The sequence below is a fragment of the Bubalus bubalis genome, chromosome 3, assembly GCF_019923935.1.
Source record: "Bubalus bubalis isolate 160015118507 breed Murrah chromosome 3, NDDB_SH_1, whole genome shotgun sequence".
Lineage (NCBI taxonomy): Eukaryota > Metazoa > Chordata > Mammalia > Artiodactyla > Bovidae > Bubalus > Bubalus bubalis.
In genome coordinates, this window is record NC_059159.1 from 172,278,373 (window position 1) to 172,300,145 (window position 21,773).

Here is a 21,773-nt window from a genome sequence, read left to right on the forward strand (position 1 = left end):
AGTAGAGTTACATTATACACTTTAAGTAGAAAACAAATAGCTAAAGAAAAACAGGCTAATTTGAAAATGTGAAATGGGCATTTATTCTTTGAACACACATTGTTAGCCTGAAGGTAGTCTGTGCTCTCAGAGTGGCAGCAGTCGGTTGATAAAACAACGCTTTGCGCTCCAGAGGTGCAGAGTGATTTGCCGTGGATTGACAACAGCTGCCGTCCCACACAGCCCTTCTTACTCGTGGACTGATGCTACTGGCATGCCTGCGTCCAGCGCCAAGAATGAAGTGACACATTTATACCATCTTTCCTCTCCCCCCTTAGCAGAATCCACAGTCCTTCAGATGTCTTAGGGAAAAGTCTTGCTGACTTGCAGATACAATTCAGTGAAATGCTGACACGTTCTCAGTGGGAGAAAGAGGAAGCCCAAGGGAGGGAAAGAAAACTCCAAGAAGAAATGGCTCTGCATCAGGAGAAGCTGGTGGATGGACAGGAAGCGTTCAGGCAGGCCTGTGAGAGAGCGCTAGAAGCAAGGGTAAGAGATGGGCAGGAGGCAGCCGGAGGGAAGCGTTTAGAAAACATGCCCGCTTTTCAGTAAGTCACATTGCTTCCTTTTTTGTGTAAATACAGAGTAGGGCATTACCTGGTGGTCCAGGAGTTAAGACTCCTCACTTTCATGGCCAAGAAAGTGGGGTTGGATCCCTGGGTGGGAAACTGAGATTCCACAAGCAGCATGGCATGGCCACAAAAAAAAAAGTGTTTGCTATATTAATGATACCTTAATAAAGGTAATTATACCTTTAAGGTATAATTAATAAAGCTATAGTTTTTAAAAAATACAGTAATTGCTGTTAAGTTTCACTTCTAGTAAGTCAGACTGTGTGTGACTGAAATGTAGCCCTGAGTGTGGTGACCGATGTCAGAGTCAGGCTTCGGCATGACGCTGTGTTTTCCTTTCTTTGGAAGCAAGTGAGCTGTTTCTTAATGTGCAGGTCAGTAACACCACATTGCTAGAGCACAGTATGGTGCCTGAATCTGAGTTTTTGATGTAACTGTTTTAATGATGAGGCAAATGTTAAAATGGATCCTAGAGAATAGTTGTGACTAACCCACCCACAGTAAGCCATTAATACTCTTTAGTAAAATGAAATGCAATTCTCCAGAAGATGTTTATTTTGCTCAAAAAATATTTTGCTTAAAAATCATTTTTGAAACTTGATTTCCTCACAGATTAATTTTGACAAGAGGCAACATGAAGCAAGAATTCAGCAGTTAGAGAATGAGATTCACTATTTACAAGAAAATCTAAAAAGTATGGAGGAAATCCAAGGGCTTACAGATCTGCAGCTGCAGGAAGCTGATGAAGAGAAGGAGAGAATTCTAGCCCAACTCCAGGAGTTAGAGAAGAAGGTGGGCAAGACCAGGAAAAAGACACACGAGTCCCTGCTGCCGGGTCCTGCTGTCAGCGCGGGGGCAGCTGAGAGGGCTGTGACCCACGGTCACCTCTGGCTGCACTGGTGGCGGGGGGGGGGCCGTAGAGACGGCTGGATGCAAATCACTGGATCTGGGGCCTGAGACGAGGGAGCGTGGTAGATGGAAACAAGGCAATTGGGATGTAAGGAGCGAGTGGAGAGTTGGCTGGGTGGTACTTAAATGCTGTTGGGATAATTTGCCTCCTTCTACACCCCTTTCCAAACTGGACATGTCTGTGGAACATTACTTTTCAACTCCTCACTTTTCTTTCTGATTCCCTGGCCTCTTTTTAAGCTTCTCCAAAGCTACCCCAGCCACTACTCCCCTTGTCACACCTTGTCCGATTCAGAAGCTGCACCCAGCGTCTCTGAGGTCATGAGCTGGAGCACCCCGCTCTGACCACAGCCTCCTTTCCTGTCAGCACCCTCGCGCTGGACGATCCCAGTGCCTGAGCCCCGGCTTTCCTGGCGTACGGCTTTCCTGTCTTTACTTTCTTCCTCGTCCAACTTAAGTTCCACGATCTCCCACTATCACCATTGTTTGCAAATATCCTCAAATTCCTTGCTCCTTTCTCCTATCTTCTGTGACAAAACAGCAGCTGTCTGCTTTCTTTAGCCCTACACTCTGGCTGACTATTCCTGAATTAAAAGCCACCCATCCGGGCATAGCGGTGGCACTGAGTGTCTGCAGCCTCGGCTGGCGGCCGCCTCACTGCCCTCTGGAAGCGTGCTCTCAGGCTGCGCTGTTCTGTACCTTCTCCCAGCCCCAGCGAGTGGCCTGCTTCATGCTTCAGTGAGAACACATCAGTTCCCTAGTCTTACGAGTCTGCCTCCAAAATCTCTCTGGAATATCTGCATGGTGTCCTTCTCCAGGGTCACCACCCTCATCCACCCTGACGCGTCATCTCTTCTGGACAACGGCTGCGGCCACGGGACAGCCCCCATTTCCACTTACACCGGCTCCGAGGAGCAGCCAGCACAAAGCACAAATAGACCCCTGTCAGTCCCTGCCATCTTCCCTTCTCTCCAGCAGCCTCTGTTGTTTCTAGGATAAAGACAAAAGCGCTTTCGCCTCTGAGGCGCTGCGCGGTTGGCCTCCGTTAGCGCTCTCCTCTTCTCACCGTGCTGCTGCTTGCAGTTCCCGAGACCCTGAGTTCTGGCTTCCCCCCTGCACCACGTCTCTCCCCCTCTCTTCTCCCTGACTCCCTCTTCCACCAGTCTAGGTCTCTCCTGCCAGCCTCTCACAGAGGTGGGTGCCTTGTTCTCTCCCTTGAGAGCAGCAGTCACAGTTTTAGTTACACGTTTGCCTCAGCATTTGTTTAATATGTCTGTCTCATAAGCCCCTCGAGGGCAGCAGGCAAGTCTATCTGGTTTACCACTACATGCCCCAGTGATCACAGGGGCTGGTCCATCGCTTGGCAGTGGTGCCAAGAAATGCTTTTCCAACAGATGAATGGGTTTAGGGGCACAAAGCCCCCAGACGAGGTGTCCTGATTTCATTCTTAGTTACTGTACAGTGTGGAGGCATTTTTATTTTTCACTCGGAGCCCCTGCTGTGTACCCGGCATTGTTCTAGGCGTGGGGCTTGTGAACAGAGTCCCTGCTCACGTGGGGCTTGTGAACAGAGTCCCTGCTCGCGTGGGGCTTGTGAACAGAGTTCCTGCTCTCATGGGGCTTGCATCTTAGTTCATTGCTACCAAATGAGTCATCTCTCTTTGTTTTTTGTTTTTTTTATCTCAGAAGAAACTTGAAGATGCCAAATCTCAGGCACAGGTTCTAGGTTTAGATAAAGAATTGAAGAAACTAAAGAAGGCTGTGGCCGCCTCTGATAAGATAGCCACAGCTGAGCTCACCATCGCCAAAGACCAGCTCAAGTCCCTTCATGGAACTGTTATGAAAATTAACCAGGAGCGTGCAGAGGTGAGTCCCACGCACAGAGCAAGTGCCCACCGAGGCTGCCCTGCCGAGACACCTAGCCACTTGCGTTTTTGAGCTCTCATTAGAGACTCTGGCTCTTGCGTAAAGTTGTCTGCTTCTCTTCAGACCTGATGGGTGCAGTTCCCCATCACAGCCCTGCCATGGGTGTGATGCTCTAGGGAGTCCCCAAAGAACCATAAATGAAGCGTACCGTCCTCACCTCAGAGTGCAGGGGTCCGCTGAGGGAGGCAGCTGTCAACGCACAGCTAAGCAGAAGTCTTCAGGCCTGCGGTGTCATCCTTCTGAACCTCAGCCCTTTCATCATGTATAGAGGATCGTATATCTCTTCACAGTGTTATTATGAGTCCTGCCCGAGATAAGTCTGTCACAACCTGTATAGGACGCAAATGCTGATGCGATTAAGACCACAGGTCGTAGGAGGGAGAAGCCTCACCAAGGGAGCCCAGAGTCCCCCCCAGTCATGGGAGACTGTAGGACAGGGGAGGAAAAGCTGGTCTGTGCTTTTCTGATGTAGCACCCTGCCCACTTGGACCCCACAGAGGGGTTGGGGGAGCTGCCAAGTGATGGGTAGGCGAGGTGGTGCCGGGCGCCTCCTGTGCAGGGGGTAGCCAGGCGTGCGAGCTGATGAGAGCAGAGGCTGAGTCTGGGAGGGAGAGAGAAGAAGAGCGCAGCCCACAGTGCCGCGCTGCCTTCCCCGCGCCTCCGTCCCAGCAGGACCTGCAGGAAGCAGAGCGGTTCAGCAGAAAGGCAGCACAGGCCGCGAGGGATCTGACCCGAGCGGAAGCGGAGATCGAACTCCTGCAGAACCTCCTCAGGGAGAGAGAGGAGCAGGTCAGTGCCGGGACCCCGTGAGACCACCTCCTTCTTGGGTCCTTCTCAGTTCCTAAGCGACTGAATTGCAGTAGGGGCCCTCTCCAAGGGTTCTGAGGTCCCGTCGGCAGTCAGTACTCGATCCTCTGCTGGCTGCCAGGCGTTGCAGGGTTTAAATGTCTGGAGTAATGGGGTTCCTCATTAGTAAAGTAGAAGTAAAAAATCGGGATTATAAATCATACTGCAAGGAGAAATGCATCTGGGAAAGAACATTCACTGGCAACTTCTCATATGTGATTTTTTTAATATCTTCGAATTGAGATGGAGAAGGTAGAGGCAGGCACCCGAGGAGCAAGCTCACAGGCGCTGGAAATCGAGAGGTGGAATGAGACCATGGAGAGACAGAGGAGCGAGATCGCAAGGCTACGGGACTCACTAGACCGTACCGGGGCGGGTAAAGTACTGGGCTTTGGTTTTAAAATCAGGTCGTTCTGTTGGTTTTTTCCCTTTAGCAGATTTATTTGTTACCAATCGAGCCCATGCTTGATTTATAGAGCTGTGATAATTAGCTTAATAAATAAATAACTTTTTCCAATGTATGTAAGTGCAGTATCAAGGGACTTGATTACAGAGAGAGAAGAGATTCATTTTTGTATTTTCAAAAAAAGGAATGTTTACAAATCTGTTTCTTTCTCTGGCTCGCTTTCTAAGTGAATAGCAGCAGGATATGTCTGTCCTCTTTAAGTGTCAGCAAACACTTATTACCAAAGGACAGCTGTGAGGAACTAAGAATCATTGGCTCTCATGGAATCACGTTTGAGAGAAAAAGGAAGTAGATGATTTCATGCCCAACTCATGGAATAACTTTCCTTTACAGATAACAGAGGAGGCATTGAAAATATTTTGGAAGAAATAGCTGAACTCCGACGTGAAGTTTCTTACCAGAATGATTACATCAGCAGCATGGCAGATCCTTTCAAAAGACGAGGCTATTGGTACTTTATGCCACCACCATCATCATCAAAAGTAGGAAGTCTGTGTTGTTGGGAATGTATACTAAGTTTTCTTTAAGAAAATATAACAAAGTTGCCTGCCATAAATCTGTGATCAGGTGTCAAGAACAACATATCTAGGCTAAGCCATGCGTTGAGGTTCTTAAGTGTTTATACTGAGATGGAAATGGGGCATTCCCAAGGAGCGTGGCAGTTGCCCACCCATGCTCAGGTGTATGTGGTGGGGTCCTGGAATAAGGATCCTGTAAGGGAGATAAAGTGACTTGAGCCCAGAGAGCCTATTGAAACTGTTGAAAATGGCAGTAGAATTATACAGAGGCTGAGACAGAAAAATAGGCACCTGGATTTCATTTCCTTTTAACGGACATTTATTCAGTGCTTCCTGAGGTCTAGGTCAAGTGCAGGACTTTGGTGGGAAGCCGTGATGAATGATAGAGCCCCTGTCCTCCAAGAGTTGATGAGCTGGGGAGGAGCACAGTTACCCCCGTGCAATTACAGAGCAGTGACGGCACGTGGCAGCAGACCAGAAGCCTCTGCCCCCGTCGCAGAGAGTTACAGATTCGTCTCACGGGGATGTCTAGGGAGACGCCTTCACAAGCAGGGGCATGAAGTGAGCGCTAAGCAGCCCTCACGGGATGTGCTCTCAGGAGCGAGGGGACAGCCCGCGAGGACGAGGAGCGTTGGGTCAGCCATGGCAGGTAGCCTTGCGGGGCTTGAGGGTGGGATGGGAACAGTGAAAGGCAAAGTAGATTGGGGCCATGAATTTTTTTTTAAAGGGACTTCAAAATCCCTTACCCTTAATTACGTAGGCCTTGGGAAACTGCGGCTGTGTGTGCTATGATCAGAGCTCTAGTTTCAGAGGAGTAGTCTGGCAGAGTGCAAAGGCTAGACTTGCAGTGCGTGAGCTGCGCTGGTGGGGCTATTTGAACTCATTCGGGTGCAGGATGGAAGAGGCTAGAGCAGAGGAGCTGGAGGAGAGGAGGGTTGAGGGGTGTCAGCGGGCACAGAGTGAAGGTTTGTGGCCTGAATGTGGGAAGGAAGGAGAGGCTCTCCTCCAGAGCCGAGAGCGACATCCTGCTGGAATCTGCTGACAGCCACAGTCAGGAGAAGCAGCCCTCACCCGCTGGGATCCCAGGGCCGTGTGGACTTCCTCAAAACCCCAAGAGCAGAATCTAAGATCCTCCTCCCAGATCTCTAAGGAAGCCAGACATCTTGGCACAACCAGGGCCACAGGCGGAAGCAGCGTAAGTTAGAGCAGAGCCCGAGTTGGCCGAGGGTTTGGAGGGCTGACCTGCAACTGGGAAGGAGAAGGAGCGTAACAGTAGAGCTCTAAGGCGAGGCCTGGCCCCCAGCACCACAGGAGACGGAGACCCCAGGCAGCCTGGAAGGCACCTGCTTTCTGTGATCTTACCAAAGGAAGAGAGACCACTAGGAAGGATGAGAATGGGAGCCAGGAGGCTGGCACCCATGCAGGTTATATGACCATGTGACCACGTCTCACTTCTCCCTGCGAGAACGAGAATTATGATGTCAGAAGAGAAACCAGCTCTTTGTCGGCCTTGCTGTAGACTCTGGTCTTTCTCCACATTAGCCTTTATTTCTAAGAGACGCTGTGCTCCTCTGTCGTTTGTCTAGGTTTCCAGCCACAGCTCCCAGGCCACAAAGGACTCTGGTGTCGGGCTGAAGTACGCAGCCTCGACTCCTATTAGAAAACCACAGCAGAACGGGAGGGAAGACGGTGCCCCTCCAGCTGCCTCCGGATACTGGGTGTATTCCCCCATCAGGAGCGGCTTACATAAATCGTTTTCAAATAAAGGTAAGTCAGATCACATCCCGGAAGTTGCACTTTTCTTGGCTGGTTAATGACTTTTGGTCCCCTGAAATCCATGAAGTACAGTCCAGCCTCTCCGCCTGCTCGGGAGCCCTCTGTGACCTGGCCGTGGCGGTGGCCCCTTGCCTCGCTTCCCACCGCTCTCCCGCCTGTCAGCCACACCCAGCTGCATGCTGTGTTTCTCACACCTCCACGTTTGAACCCCTCTGTTCGGAACGTTCTTCTTTTCTCTCCCAAACTATTCCTGCTCATGATGACTTCAGCAAGACCCAGGTCCTCAAAAAGCACTCTTCTTCTGGACGCTTCCTCCTCACTGCCTTACGCAGGCACGCTAAGCAGCTCACCTGTGCTGCTGGAACATGGCAGTTCACATCCTTGTTTCAGGGCATTAGTCACCAACTGAAGTGAAGTGTTGCCAGTCTGTCTTCCGGAGCCCCGGAGGAAGAGTCGGACCTGGGGTAAATCCCGGAGCCCCGGAGGACAGAGTCGGACCTGGGGTAAATCCCGGCTCTTTCACTAAGTAGCTGTGTCATTCTAGGCAAATGATTTAGCTGCTCTCGGAGAAGGCAATGGCACCCCCCTCCAGTACTCTTGCTTGGAAAATCCCATGGACGGAGGTGCCTGGTGGGCTGCAGTCCATGGGGTCGCTAAGGGTCGGACAGGACTGACCGACTTCACTTTCGCTTTTCACTTGCGTGCATTGGAGAAGGAAATGGCAACCCACTCCAGTGTTCTTGCCTGGAGAATCCCAGGGACAGCGGAGCCTGGTGGGCTGCCGTCTATGGGGTTGCGCAGAGTCAGAGACGACTAAAGCAACTTAGCAGCAGCAGCAGAGTGTTAATCTGTAAAATGGGAATATTACATTCTGCGAATCTGTTCATTCAGGAAGTGGAGTGCCGGCTGTGTGCTCTGTCGTCAGTGGCACACACAGCTACTTCTTGCTTCCTGGAGAGATGAGTGAGCAAAGCACCGAGAGAGGCTGTGCCCTTATGGTGGTGGAGCTTGGAGCTGTGGGTCTCATAGCGCTTCTCTGCTGGCCTTCACGTAACACGGAGCAGGCACCCAAATGTTGCTGAGTGATGAGTGAATGAAGACGGTAAAGAGGCAAACCAATGGATAGGTGTCGGAGAAACTCAAGTTCACCTGGTGGAAAGAATTGGAATCCCTGTTTTGATCCACTTCTCAAAACTGCTTTTGACCTTTTTTACAAAGTTTTATTTTTGCATCTCTGATATCTTGGCCTGAATGCTGCTGTTCTCTGCTAAGTGTGTTTACCTAGTAAGCCACGGGAATAAGACACGCTCTGTGTTTCTGTTTGAAGATGCAGACAGTGGAGGAGAGAGCCGGGAGGAGAGCGAGCTGGATGACCACGATGACCGCCCGTTCGTCCCTCCTCCTGGATACATGATGTACACCGTGTTCCCCGACGGCTCTCCTGTACCACAGGGCATGGCCCTCTACGCACCGCCGCCTCCCTTGCCCAACAATAGCCGACCTCTCAGCCCTGGCACTGTTGTGTATGGCCCGCCCCCTGCTGGTGCCCCCATTGTCTACGGGCCCCCACCGCCCAGCTTCTCCGTCCCCCTCATCCCAGTGGGCGTGCTGCACTGCAACGTCCCGGAGCACCATGCCTTAGTAAGTGGGGAGGCGCGCGCGCCCGGTCCACACGGCTTCCCGGGGGCCGCCCCAGAGCCTGCGTGCCAGAAGTGTGCTTTTAAGGCTGATGGTCAGAACCCAGCAGACGTTCTCTTATTAGAATACTGTTCTGGTCAGAAGTTCGGGTGCCAGATCACTTTGTGCACCTAGTTTAACCATTTTATAACAAAAGTGCTTTCAGCCCAGAAATTAGCCGTTTTTAAAGAAGGCTTCCTGTGCATGTTCTTGTTGACAAGCACTGTGTGTGTGTGTGTGTGTGTGGGCGTGTGCTTGTGTGTGTGTGTGTAGGTGTGTGCTTGTGTGAGTGTGTGTGTGTAGGCGTGTGCTTGAGTGAGTGTGTGTGTGTAGGCGTGTGCTTGTGTGAGTGTGTGTGTGTAGGCGTGTGCTTGAGTGAGTGTGTGTGTGTAGGCGTGTGCTTGTGTGAGTGTGTGTGTGTAGGTGTGTGCTTGTGTGAGTGTGTGTGTGTAGGCGTGTGCTTGCTCAGTCACCGTGCTTGTGTCCGACTCTGACCAGGCACTGCGCGTGCCTGCCTGTAGTTGTGCACACACGTGTAGGCGTGTGTTTGCGTGTGAGCACATGTAGCAGCAGCACACAGCAAGGCTCTGCTGGCATCACCCCTCGGTGCTGAGATTGATGATGATTCTTTCTTTCTTTTCATGGTTCTCTTATTGTGCCCATAATTTTGTGTTCTGTTTTTCCTACTTAATGTTACAAGCATTTTTCCCATGGTTTTCATAGACATTTTTAAGCAGTATTTTAATGACTGCATAACACTTCTTTATTTGTAGGCAGTGTAGTTCATTTAACTTAGTGTAAATTTTACTGTATTTCATATTTTTCCTCTAGGCTAAATTCTAGAAATGATTCCTTCCTAGTCCCTAGCTTACTTTTCAGGCTTTTGGCACTAAAGAAATAAAATGCATTACAAGTACCTCCTTCTAACTCAGGACACTTGGATCCTGATGTTTTCCGAGCTCTTGATTTTTTCCTTTTCCTCTCAGCAAACTGAGAGGAAGGTAAAGGATTCTAGTACCTGGGTGTGAAGCCACCAGCCCAATTTTAATCGGTCAACCTAGTTTCAGAGCTGTGGCTGTTTACATGGTTACAAATGGTCGTTACTCCTGTTAGCCTGCGGTGGTTTAGTGCACGCTGTTTTTATAACAATTCTGTTGGCTCAGCACTTGTTAATCTCATAAACTGGCTCTTCTACCGTCAACTAGTACCCAGCTGTTTATATGGTTCCCCATGTGTGCCTTTATATCTCCTGTGTTTGTGCATTACTTCTTCGGCTTAGATTTTTCCTATTTCATTTGTTCTTCAAGACCAAGCAGAGCACCCCTTCCTCTAAGTAGCCTCTCAGCCCACTCCCCTCCCATGTGTCCAGAGGAGGGGGAGACATGTATGTCTGTGTCTCTGTCAGACGCTGAACTCGGGGACCAGACAGTACCCGCAGGAGGTGCCTGCTGACTGTGTATCAGGCAGCCACAGCTGGACTGGTGGAAGAGTCGTAGAATCTCTTGGTCCATCCATGTCATCTATGATGTGTGAAGACATTGGCTTGACTTAATTGTTCTTTTCAAACTGAAGTCTTAGGAAGCTGCCACTATTTTCAGGGCATAGATATCACTTTAACCACAGTTCATTTCAGTTTGGAGCAGGAAAAAGGGGAAATGACCTCATGTGATATTTCAGTATTGCATTTTTTTCTTTATTAGGAGAATGAGGTTTCTAGATTGGAAGACATAATACAGCATTTAAAATCAAAGAAGCAGGAACAGAGGATGAGAGTATGCAAGCGGCAGTCTGAGAAAGAAATAGAAGAACTGCATCATAATATTGATGAACTTTTGCAAGAGAAGAAAGACTTAGAGCACGAAGTAGAAGAATTACATAGAACCATCCAGAAACATCAACAGCGAAAGTAATTATTAGCCATTTTACTTTTATGATTCAGATGAATTAGTTCATTAAGGTAACCAAAATCGGTGTTGTCCCGTAGCACTTTCTGTGTTCTTGGGAATGTTCTAGATCTGTCCTGTCCAGAACAATAGCCTTAGCCATGTGTGGTTATTGAGCACTTGAAATGTGGCTAATGAAACTGGGAAACAGAATTGAATTTAAATTAATTTAATAGCCACATGGTGATTTCTGAGTTCTCGTGGCCGATAATCCACATCAGCATCTCCTGTGGTCGCTGTTGGAGAATGGCCCTCCCTCCCCGTTACCCCGGCTGCAGGCTTGCTGGTGTCCTCAGCAGTCCGCTTTCCCTCCACTCCCCTAGGCGTCCAGCTGCTCTCCCAGCCCGCTGACCTGTGCACAAAGGGCTCTCCCGCTGGCGCCCTTCCTCCGTCTTCGCTGCCCCAGCCTTGAGACACTCTCATCCTCGGTCAGGCTCTCCAGGTCTAGTCTCTTGTGCTCTGCCCCTCTCTCGACGTGGCTGCACACCTGGCCGTGCGTGCTCCCAGCAGCGGTCATGCTGCTCTCCAGGGCCTGAACCCGGCCTCTCTCTCATCTTTCTCTTCCCATACAGTGTTTGTTCTGGCCCTGCGCCCTGCGTACTTGGCTGCAGTTTCCCTGAGCACCACCTTTTCTCCTGCCTCCCCAGCTTTGCATGCACTGTCCTTTGCCTGCAGTGGCTTCCCAACCTGCCCTGCACAACTCCAGTGTGTCTCTCCAGGTGAAGGTCAGGGATCCCCTCTGATATAAGAGCTTTCTCATCTCAGGCTCCCACAATCAAGAGTTGGCAGCATGGGGCATAGTGCTGTCCATACTGTGTTGTAAGGTACCCAGGAGGGCAGGCGGGCAGGCGCAGGGCCTCCCTCTCTGTGCCCCAGTGTCTGGCATAGCGTTCATTAGCTAATGCAGTATCTGCTGCATGGGTCAGTTACACAGAAGCCCATCTTCTGCACTAGACCATGAATTATGACAGTTCCTCAGTTTTTGTCCATTTAGCCAGACTGGCCCATGTGCCAGGGTTGGAGGAAGACCTGTGGAAGACCTTGAGGTGGGTAAGATGGGGTCTCTGCCTTCTAGGAGCAAATGCAAGAGTGACTAACAGACCTGGCAGGAAAAAGCGAGGGCTACCGAGAGAAGGTTGCGACTAGGTGTTTGAGGGCTTACAGGACGGTCATTTCATTTTTGTACATGAGGGGGAGGTAGGCCAGTGGGACAGCCACTTCTTTTCCTAGTTATAAAAATAAATTACCATCTGGGGGAATTTGGATAACACAAAAATGGTCAAAGAAAAAAGTAAGAATTGTCTGTATTCATTTAAAGACAAACTGTTAATGTGTTAAGTTTATTTTCATGTTTTTCTATATAGATAGTCCCATTTTCAAGCAGTTTTGACTTTAGCCTTGCGTTACTAAGTCCTGTGTTATGCTTTTTGATTTGTCAGATATCATCACCATAATTTTACTCTAGCAGAAATATAGAATAATTTTGAGGGAAATGGATGGTTGTCTTAGGAGTGGCTTGCTTTATTTTTATACCACAGAAGAGTTGAAGTATCAGCATTGTCTTGACTAAGTGCTGATTAAAAAAAAAATCTTTATATTTAAAAGGACAAAACAGCAGCATCATACATTATACATACTATTCACTGATTGTCAGCAATATGCCACATCGAGTAAAAATACGGTAACATAACTTTAAACTTAGGTATACTTAGACCTTGAACCAAGGTAAACATAGAGCTTGAGCTTAATCAGATGTAGCTGTCTGTTCCATCCCTTCTTGTATTAGAAAGTCACCGTGCATCTTTTTATCACTAGGCTATAGGTATTGATACGGTCACATTTGAAATCTCTCTATGTGTGTGTATGTGAATTTTTTTAGAGACTTCATTGATGGAAATGTTGAGAGTCTTATGAATGAACTAAAAATAGAAAAATCACTCAAGCACCATGAAGATATTGTAGATGAAATTGAGTGCATCGAGAAGACTCTCCTGAAACGTCGAGCAGAGCTCAGGGAGGCTGACCGACTGCTGGCGGAAGCCGAGAGTGAACTTTCACGCACAACAGAGAAAGTATGTGCTGTTGCGCTTGCTGGAGGTGGCTTACTGTCATCAGCAGCATGGGTTAGAAAGAGAGCGTGTGAGAGCGCAGGCCTCAGAGTCAGGCTGCACTCTGCTGGTTAAGGAGCTGCGAGGATTTGGGCAAGTCACTTACATCTCCAAGCTTTGCTTTCCTCAACTGTAAACTCAGGCTAAGAAAACCTAAGCTGGGGAACTTCCCTGGTGGTCCGTTGGTTAAGAATCCGCCTTCCAGGGCAGGGAACACAGGTTCGATTCCTGATCAGGGAGCTAAGATCCAACATGCTGCGTGGCAACTAAGCCCGCACGCTTGGACTGCTGAACCTCTGAAGACCCAGCACAGCAAAAACAGCCAGCCTAGGCCGTCCAGTGTGAGTGAGATGAAGTAGGATACTTAAAGCTCCTGAAAGTTGTTTAGTTCCTAACACACCCCACCTCCTTATCCTGTGTGTTTTAAAAATTACTTGGGCTGTAATGTTTATTAAACGGGTTACTCTTATAGTCTTATAAAATAACAATGCACCTCACAGTCAGACTCTTAGTTTATTCTCCAAGTTGATAGTTGATACAAAATCAAGTAATTTTTGGCCTGAAGTAATATTCTTAAGACTTAAACACAGAGTAATTTGGGGAGGGAAAGAAACTGCCTCTTATTGAGCCCCTGTTAGGCCACATGTTGCCTGTTTTATAAATACCTCTTCGTTTACCTTTCCTGGCAACCCTGTTAGATGCTCACAGGTGTAACTCACAGAGCCTGGTCTAGCCTGTGGGCACACAGCTGAAGTCCTGCCTCACCAAAAGAGCTTTTTAGCTAGATGGGAATTCCAGGGTTAAAAAAAAGTCCCTTTTCCATACGGGGCACCTCAGGAACTACTGTTTTTATATTGTTGTTTCAACACGAACCGATTTGAATGAATGAGAAATCTGTTACCCAGGAGCTGAAACGAAGGACTTACGAAAGTAATTCTGAGTGGTTGCTTTATAAGAATGGAAAAATGTCCCCATCTTCTTTGGGGACATTTTTCCATTCTTCTGTCGTATGGTGGATCACTGGGAGAGCAAATAGGTGTGAGCAGGACCAGAGAAAAATCTATTGGTGGTGTATAAAAGATTACTGAGACTGGTAGTTGGCAGAGAGAGGAAGTGAACCTAGGTTCAGGCTAATAAGCTTCTCCTCCTTCATCCTCCCGAAATGACTCAGGGAGGCAGCTTCCTCTGGAGGAAGAGGAAGGAGAAAGTGCTGCAAGGAATGTGCCAGACTTGTTAAAACCTGACATACATGGAGATAAAAGACTGCTGGAGACACCGGGCTTTCCACAGTGGGCAGTGAGTTCTGTCCAGTGGTTTTCGGATGAATCTGGTCGAAACTGGCCGTCCAAAGTGGAAAGAAGTGTGGTGAAATATTTAGCACTTCGGGAGCCAGCCAAACCCCCTTGCATCCACACAGAGTATTTACTAGATGAGCCTCACATGCAGACATGTCTGACTTGCACGCAGCTGCAATACAGAGTGCTTCCGCTCAGTGTGAGTCACTGCCCAACCAAGTTCTGACGATGCTCTGTTTTTGGATCTCTCATGACATTGTTTTCAAGCCTCTGATTTTAGACAGAAAAAGAAACCAAGCTAATAGGGGGGGAAAAAATGCTATTTTTGCCAAATCTTGTATAGGAAGGTTTTGAAATACTTCAGAAGTATTAAATATTTGATTCCTGGTCATAATTAAATTATTCTTAGAGTAATGGAATTTTACTTAAGATAATATTGAGAGTAAAGCCAGAGTCTCTGGGGACTCCCGTGGTCCGGTGGTTAAGAACCAACCCACCTGCCAGAGTGTGAGGCTCCAGCGCAGCCCTGGCCTGGGAGGCTTCCCACCTGCCAGAGTGTGAGGCTCCAGCGCAGCCCTGGCCTGGGAGGCTTCCACCTGCTAGAGTGTGAGGCTCCAGCGCAGCCCTGGCCTGGGAGGCTTCCAGGTGCGCCACAGCTGCTGAGCCCGAGCTCCGGCGCCCACGCTTCACAACAGGAGAAGCCACTGCAGCGAGAAGCCTGCGGCTGCGACTGGAGAGCAGCCCCCCTCACCGTGACTAGAGAAAGCTCACGGGCAGCAGGGAACACCAGCTCAGAACTAGTAAATGTATTGAAAGAAAAATCTCTGTGAAGGGAATTTTGGTAAAATAACGTCTTTGCCACTTAAATGGGTAGCTATTTGTTCACTTTTTTCTTCTCTTTTTTAATTTTTTTTTGGGGGGGGTGGTTGTTTTGGTTTAGATAATTTTTAGTTGAAAAAATAACAATACTACGGACTTTTTTTAAATAGAAGATCATCTACCATCTCACCACACCACCTTCAAATTACTATTTTTAATTTTGCAAAGCCTTTCTCTTTCTTGACAAGACACAGTTTTGTATAGTCACTCTTATAGTGCTTGTACTCCTTTAAATTTATTTTTTTCAGTTAACATTTTATCATTAACATTCTTCCATGTTACTACCTTGTCATCTTATTTTAAAGACTACACAGTATTCACAGTATTGCATTGTGTTGATGCATTATCACTTATTTGTCAAGTCGTACATTATCTCAGTATGCAGTGAGCAGTTTTATATAGCAGTTCTTCTGAATTCTTTTCTGAGAACTGGCGGGTCAAAGTGAATGAATATTTTTATCACTCTTTCGGTATTGTTGCTTTCCAAGAGTTGTGCCAATTTACAATACCAATAGTTGTAAGAGAATATTGCAGCTGAATTGCTTTTAATGACAGTTTCTTTTCTAGACAAAAAATGCTGTTGAAAAGTTCACTGATGCCAAGAGGAATTTGTTGCAAACTGAGAAAGATGCTGAGGAGTTAGAAAGGAGAGCTCAGGAAACAGCTGTTAGCCTTGTCAAGGCTGATCAACAGCTCAGGTAGGCAGACGCGCTTGGCCACTGATACACCCAGTGAGAGGAACGGGAGGTTTGATTCTAAGAGGATGGTAATTGCTTTAGGATAAATAGCATGTCAAGTCTAAGGAGTCTGGGGGAAATAAAGCGATGTGTTTCAGATTGTTACAGGCGGACACAAAGGATTTGGAGCAGCACAAAACTGAGCAAGAAGAGATCTTGAAAGAGATAAACAAAGTTGTTGCAGCAAAAGACTCAGACTTCCAGTGTTTAAACACGAAGAAGGAGAAGCTAACAGAAGAGTAAGTACGGCCTCTGCCCGGCTTCGTGGGCTTGTGCTGGGCAGGGGCTCCTGGGGCTCGGTCTCCCTGCCGATTTGCTCTGGTACTGCTGGTGCTTGTAGGCTGCAGAAGCTGCAGAAAGACATCGAGACGGCAGCGCGCACGGAGGATCACCACCTGCAGGTCCTGAGAGAGTCGGAGGCCCTCCTGCAGGCCAAGAGAGCGGAGCTGGACAAGCTGAGGAGCCAGGTATGCAGTAGTTGCCTTGAAAACCAGTTCATGCTGCTGGAAAGTCTCCATTCGTGTTGCGATTATAAAAATGATATGTGTCTGATTGTGGAAGAGACTGGAAAATACATAGTAAAGTACGAATGAGGCCATATATCCTAGTGGATAAGAATAGAGCCCAACCCAAATTTGAATCTCCTCAATACAATATCTTATTGAATGAGTGAGTCTCAAAACATGATCTGTTCTGAGATCATTTATGTTAAATGTGTGTATAAATATTTGTGTTTGAATTTTTAGTCTCTGCCAAAGTACAAACATGGTCATCTGACGAGGGAGGGTAGTGAATGTTGTCTGTTTTCTTCCTTTCACGTGTCTGCATTTTCTGCTTTTCTGTAACTGAATATGTATTGCCCTTAAAATTGTAAGTTTTAAATTTACAAAACGAGTAAATTTCTTACATCCCTGCCTAACTCTCATTGCCGGGGTGGTGTCAGTTGGAATGGAGTACAGGTAGGGCATTGCCAGGATGCTGTCAGTTGGAATGAAGTACAGGTAGGGCATTGCCAGGGTGCTGTCAGTTGGAATGAAGTACAGGTAGGGCATTGCCAGGGTGCTGTCAGTTGGAATGAAGTACAGGTAGGGCATTGCCAGGGTGCTGTCAGTTGGAATGAAGGACAGGTAGGGAGGTTCTTTGAAAACCGTAACTCGAGGGACGATCGTTGTTCTCATGTTCCTGGTTTGCTGTGATTTGAGTGAGCTCAGGGCCTTTATCAGGCGTTTCATGCCTGCGTTCCCCAGCCCGGCCCCTGACTCTTGCAGCTAAGATAACTAAAGTTAGACTACCACCTCCGCACAGCATTCGGCTGTACGAGATGTTCTCCATCTCAGCACTTTTGTCAAGCTGCGTATTCCTTCCCTCTCTTTAATGCAGGTAACGAGTCAGCAGCAGGAGATGGCTGTCTTGGACAGACAGCTGGGGCATAAGAAGGAGGAGCTGCATCTACTCCAGGGAAGCATGGTCCAGGCCAGAGCTGACCTCCAGGAAGCGCTGAGGCTGGGAGAAACTGAAGTAACTGAGAAGTGCAACCACATCAGGGTATGTCTTGCAGTAGTGTTTAAGAGTCCTGAAGTTCTGTGGATTTATTGTGAGATATTCTCGTTGGTTCCCCCCAAGATGCAAATATGAATTCCCGAATCCCGCCGCCCCTGTCCCATCAGCTTGGTGGTCTCTAGCCGCGCTGGGCTGCTGTGTGCAGCTGGCCCTCCATGCTTTCTGGACGTGCTGAGGTTTTCTGCTTCTGTGTTTCCCATGCTGTTTCTTCAGGAATCCCTTTCTGGGAATGCCCGGATCTGACCTAGTTGCATAGTTCAGCTTCACGCCACTAAGGGGCTTCCCCAGCTTTTCCTGGATGCAATTTATCTTGCTTCTGAGTTTGGTGACGCTCTGCACATTTCCTTCAGAACCTTAGCCTTTCTTGATCATGTTTCTGTTCCCGGCCTTACTTCCCCAAAAGGTGCTAACAGCCCCTTGAGGGCAGGAGATGGATCTGAATCAGCCTTTTCTCTCTGTAACATACAGCCTTGCCCATAGTAATAATTGCATATACATTTTAAATGTAGATATTATATTACTTTTTTACTTCTATTATACTAAAATATGTTAGTGTAAATACAGTGCTATTCTTAATGTAAAACACAAAGATGAGCTTGTTTTCAAATGATAATTTATATGTGAGACAGTTAATAATAGAATTGATTTTAAAGTATTTTCTATTCATAACTTGGTACAGGTGGGTTGACTTTTTTCTTTTTTTTTCTTTGCATAGGAACTAAAAGGTCTTCTGGAAGAACTGAGTTTTCAGAAAGGAGAACTGAATGTCCAGATTAGTGAGAAAAAAAATCAACTTTCACTTATAAAGCAAGAAATTGAAAAAGAGGAAGAAAATCTTCAGGTAGTTTTAGGGCAGATGTCTAAACATAAAACTGGTAAGTTTAAAGTTTAACCTTATTTCTAATCAAAGAAAAGCAGATTATAAATTAAATATTTAAATTTTCTGAAAGCAGAATTTTCATTGCTACTAGAGTGTGATGAAAGAAGACCACTTATAGGCTGTTGATTGAATTATAAAATGAAACAACCTCCCAGTGTCTTAAACTCTTAAAATACACAGCTGTTAAACTTACTAGGTAGCTATTTCTATTTATCTAGAGAGGGCAAGCTCCATTACTCTTGCCTGGAAAAATCCCATGGATAGAGGAGCCTGGTAGGCTGCAGTCCATGGGGTCGCTAAGAGTCGGACACGACTGAGCCACTTCACGTTCACTTTTCACTTTCATGCATTGGAGAAGGAAATGGCAACCCACTCCAGTGTTCTTGCCTGGAGAATCCCAGGGACGGGGGAGCCTGGTGGGCTTCTGTCTGTGGGGTCGCACAGAGTCAGACACGACTGAAGCGACTTAGCAGCAGCAGAGAGGGCAAGCATTTATGCACATCACAGCAATATTTATTTCTCTTTTTCAATTTTATTAAGAAATAAGCCTTAATTTCCTTGTTTTACAAATTAAGCTGAGTTACTTATAGTAGAATTTATAATGACAAAATTTGGAAACAAATGACCAATTTAAAAACCATAGTTTAACATTTAATGACATGCAGAAATAGTGGTAAAAGAAGAGTGAAAAAAAAGATAAAAACTAAACATTGAATGCAGTCTTAATTTGTTTTAAAATATATGTGTGTGGGGACTTCCCTGGCAGTCCAGTGACTAAGCCTTCCCCTTCCAGTGCAGAGGCTGCACGTTTGATCCTGGTCAGGGAGCTAAGATGCCTCACAGCTGAAAAACCAAAACATAAACTAGAAGCAATGTTGCAGCAAATTCAATAAAGACTTTAAAAATGGTCCACATCAAAAAAACTTAAAAAAAAGAAGACTGTTAAAGTCTTAAGTGAAATGAAAGTCGCTCCGTTGTGTCCGACTCTTTGCGACCCCATAGACTGTGTAGCCTGCCAGGCTCCTCTGTTGATGGAATTCTCCAAGCAAGAATATTAGAGTGGGTTGCCATTCCCTTCTCCAGGGGATCTTCCTGACCCAGGGAGCGAGCCTGGGTCTCCCACAATGCAGGCAGATTTTTTTACAGTCTGAGCCACCACAATACTAAAGCTGAAAGTACGCGTGTGGGGTGCGCATATGAAAGTACGTGTGTGGGGTGCGCATGTGCCGGCACACGAGCTTCTGGAAGGAGGCTATCAAAGCGCTGCTGCAGCAGTGATGATCTGTGGATGGCAGGATAACGATGGGCTTTAGTTTTTTTCTTTTATACTTTTTTCAAGTTTTCTATAATGAACAAATATTCTTATAATCAGAAAAATAGTTAATATTTAGAAGTCTATATTTCAAAGGACAAAAGAATTGATATATAAATTTCAGCTGATATAGTTTGAAGTTTTTGTTTGATTTAAATTCTTTTAGGTAGGGTAAGTTCTTTTAGAACTAGATCTTTTTTGAATATGTGTTTAAATTTTTCCAGCAAATTAATGTTTAGCAATACTTTTAAAGGATTTTTTTCATTCAAAATGCAATTAATTAGTTCCATTAATTCAGCACAACAAATATGTATTTTATTACCTATTTTTATATCAGCCAATAGCATTATTTTCTGTTTATTTTGTAAATGTTTCCGCATTCAATTAATAGCCTGGACCATGCTTTGTTTCTCTTAGAACTTAAGAATATTCTGGACATGTTGCAACTTGAAAACAATGAGCTGCAAGCTTTGAAGCTACAGCATGAGCAAAAGATGTCTGAGTTAGAGAAGGCTCAGGTTGAAGTGCTGGAGGTAATACGCAAAGGCATTTTACTGGTAGCAAACCACGCAGTCTCCATTTGTATAGCTGAGTCCTCTTTTCTCTTCTTTAGGAGAAACTGGAGTTGGAGAATTTGCAGCAGACAGCCCTGCGACAGAAAGGGGAGATCGAGTGGCAGAAGCAGCTCTTAGAGAGGGACAAGCGAGAGATTGAGCGGATAACTGCTGAGACCCGAGCATTGCAGTTGTGTGTTGAGTCTTTGTGCAAACAAAAGGAAGATCTTGAGGAGAAATGTGACAGCTGGGAGAAGAAGCTGGCACAGACCAAACGGTGAGAGCAGGAACAAATAAGCTTGCAAGGCCCCTTCTGGAAGGCTAAAGCATTATAAACACACTATTTTAAAAATTGGAAAAGACAAAAAAAAAAAAAAAATACACCACAAACTCAATATCACAGTACAATTCACCAGTAGCATTTTGGGATGAATTTTCCTTTTAGGCTTTTTTTTCCTCCCTTAAAGCACTTTTTTTTAATAACTTGTGATTTAAGTAAAATAATGTATACTTGGAATATGTGAGTCAGTAGAGAAATATACCTTGTTGTGGGTAGGAAGGCCCAGTATTAACCCATTGTTAAGATTCAGTTCTTCTCAGATTGATCTGTAGATTCAAAACAATCACAATTAAAATCCCAACAGACTTTTTAAATAGAAAGTGGCCATCTGATTCTGAAATTCATATTGAAATGCAGAGGACCTAGAATATAAAACTTTTTAGATATGACACCAAAGCAACTTTAACAAAGAATAAAAGTTTAGAGCTAACACTATGTGATGTTAAGACAGTATACAACCATGATGATCAAAACCCTGTGGTGTCGGTGTAAAGATAGGTAGGTAGGTCAGCGCAACAGAGCAGCAAGTCTGCAGGTGAGCTCGCAAATACGTGCACAACTGATGCTGACAAAGATGCAAAGCAGAGAAGAGATGGTTTTTCAAAAGATGTTGCTAAAAGCACTGCAAAAAATGAACCTTGTCTATACTCACACTGAGTATAAAATTAACTCAAAATGGATCGTTAACATAAATGTAAAACCAAAATATAAAACTTGTAAGAGAAAAAACATAGGTAAAAAAATCTTCGTGGCCTTGGATTAGGCAAAAATTCCTTAGATAAGACACTGAAAGCATGATCCGTAAAAAAGTAAATTGATAAAATTGAACTTCATCAAAGTTTAAAATTTCTGTTTCTTGAGAATTCCCTGGTGATCCAGTGGTTAGGATTCCATGTTTTCACTGCCAAGAGGGCGAGTTCAATCCCTTATTGTAGAACTAAGATCCCACAAGCTGCACAGTGTGGCTGGAAGAAAAAAAACTTGTTTCTCAAAAGACACTTGTTGAGACAATAAAAAGACATCTCAGACTGGGAGAGAAATCTTTGCGACTGTGTGTCTGATGAAGGACTTGTACCCACGATGTATGTACATGTATAACAAACTCTCAAAACTCAGTAATTAGAAAATGAAGAACCCAATTTTCAAATAGGCAAAAATTTGAACATTTTATTTAAGAAAATAGATAAATGGCAGATAAGCACATGAAAAGATGGTCAGTGTCATTAATAATTAAGGAAATGCAAATTAAAACCACAACTAAATATTCATTACATCCCTATTAGAATAGATTAAACACTGACCATACCAAATTCTAGCAAGGAACTTTCATACACAGTTGGTGGGAGTATAAAATGTCAGGAAGACCACTTTGGAAAATAGTTTGGCAGTTAGACTTAAAAATGCAAACATACACCTCCCAGAAGATCAGGCTTTCCC

General features: G+C 46.0%; 1 protein-coding gene across 14 annotated transcripts in view; it reads left to right on the plus strand.

Moving 5' to 3' along the window:
* CNTRL (centriolin) overlaps positions 1-21,773 on the plus strand; it is a 136,831-nt gene that overhangs the window by 86,206 nt on the left and 28,852 nt on the right. For 11 of the 14 annotated variants that reach the window (XM_025282345.2, XM_025282352.2, XM_025282344.2 and 8 more), the window contains 17 exons: positions 318-528; positions 1,224-1,403; positions 3,206-3,385; positions 4,118-4,234; positions 4,535-4,667; positions 5,091-5,239; positions 6,862-7,042; positions 8,379-8,692; positions 10,429-10,634; positions 12,551-12,743; positions 15,521-15,651; positions 15,789-15,929; positions 16,031-16,157; positions 17,071-17,235; positions 17,966-18,125; positions 19,860-19,975; positions 20,056-20,273. In XM_025282345.2, the coding sequence (XP_025138130.2) occupies positions 318-528; positions 1,224-1,403; positions 3,206-3,385; positions 4,118-4,234; positions 4,535-4,667; positions 5,091-5,239; positions 6,862-7,042; positions 8,379-8,692; positions 10,429-10,634; positions 12,551-12,743; positions 15,521-15,651; positions 15,789-15,929; positions 16,031-16,157; positions 17,071-17,235; positions 17,966-18,125; positions 19,860-19,975; positions 20,056-20,273 (2,922 nt within the window). The remainder of the gene's footprint in view (positions 1-317; positions 529-1,223; positions 1,404-3,205; positions 3,386-4,117; positions 4,235-4,534; positions 4,668-5,090; positions 5,240-6,861; positions 7,043-8,378; positions 8,693-10,428; positions 10,635-12,550; positions 12,744-15,520; positions 15,652-15,788; positions 15,930-16,030; positions 16,158-17,070; positions 17,236-17,965; positions 18,126-19,859; positions 19,976-20,055; positions 20,274-21,773) is intronic. The other 3 variants (XM_025282346.2, XM_025282348.2, XM_025282354.2) reach the window with 1 other exon arrangement.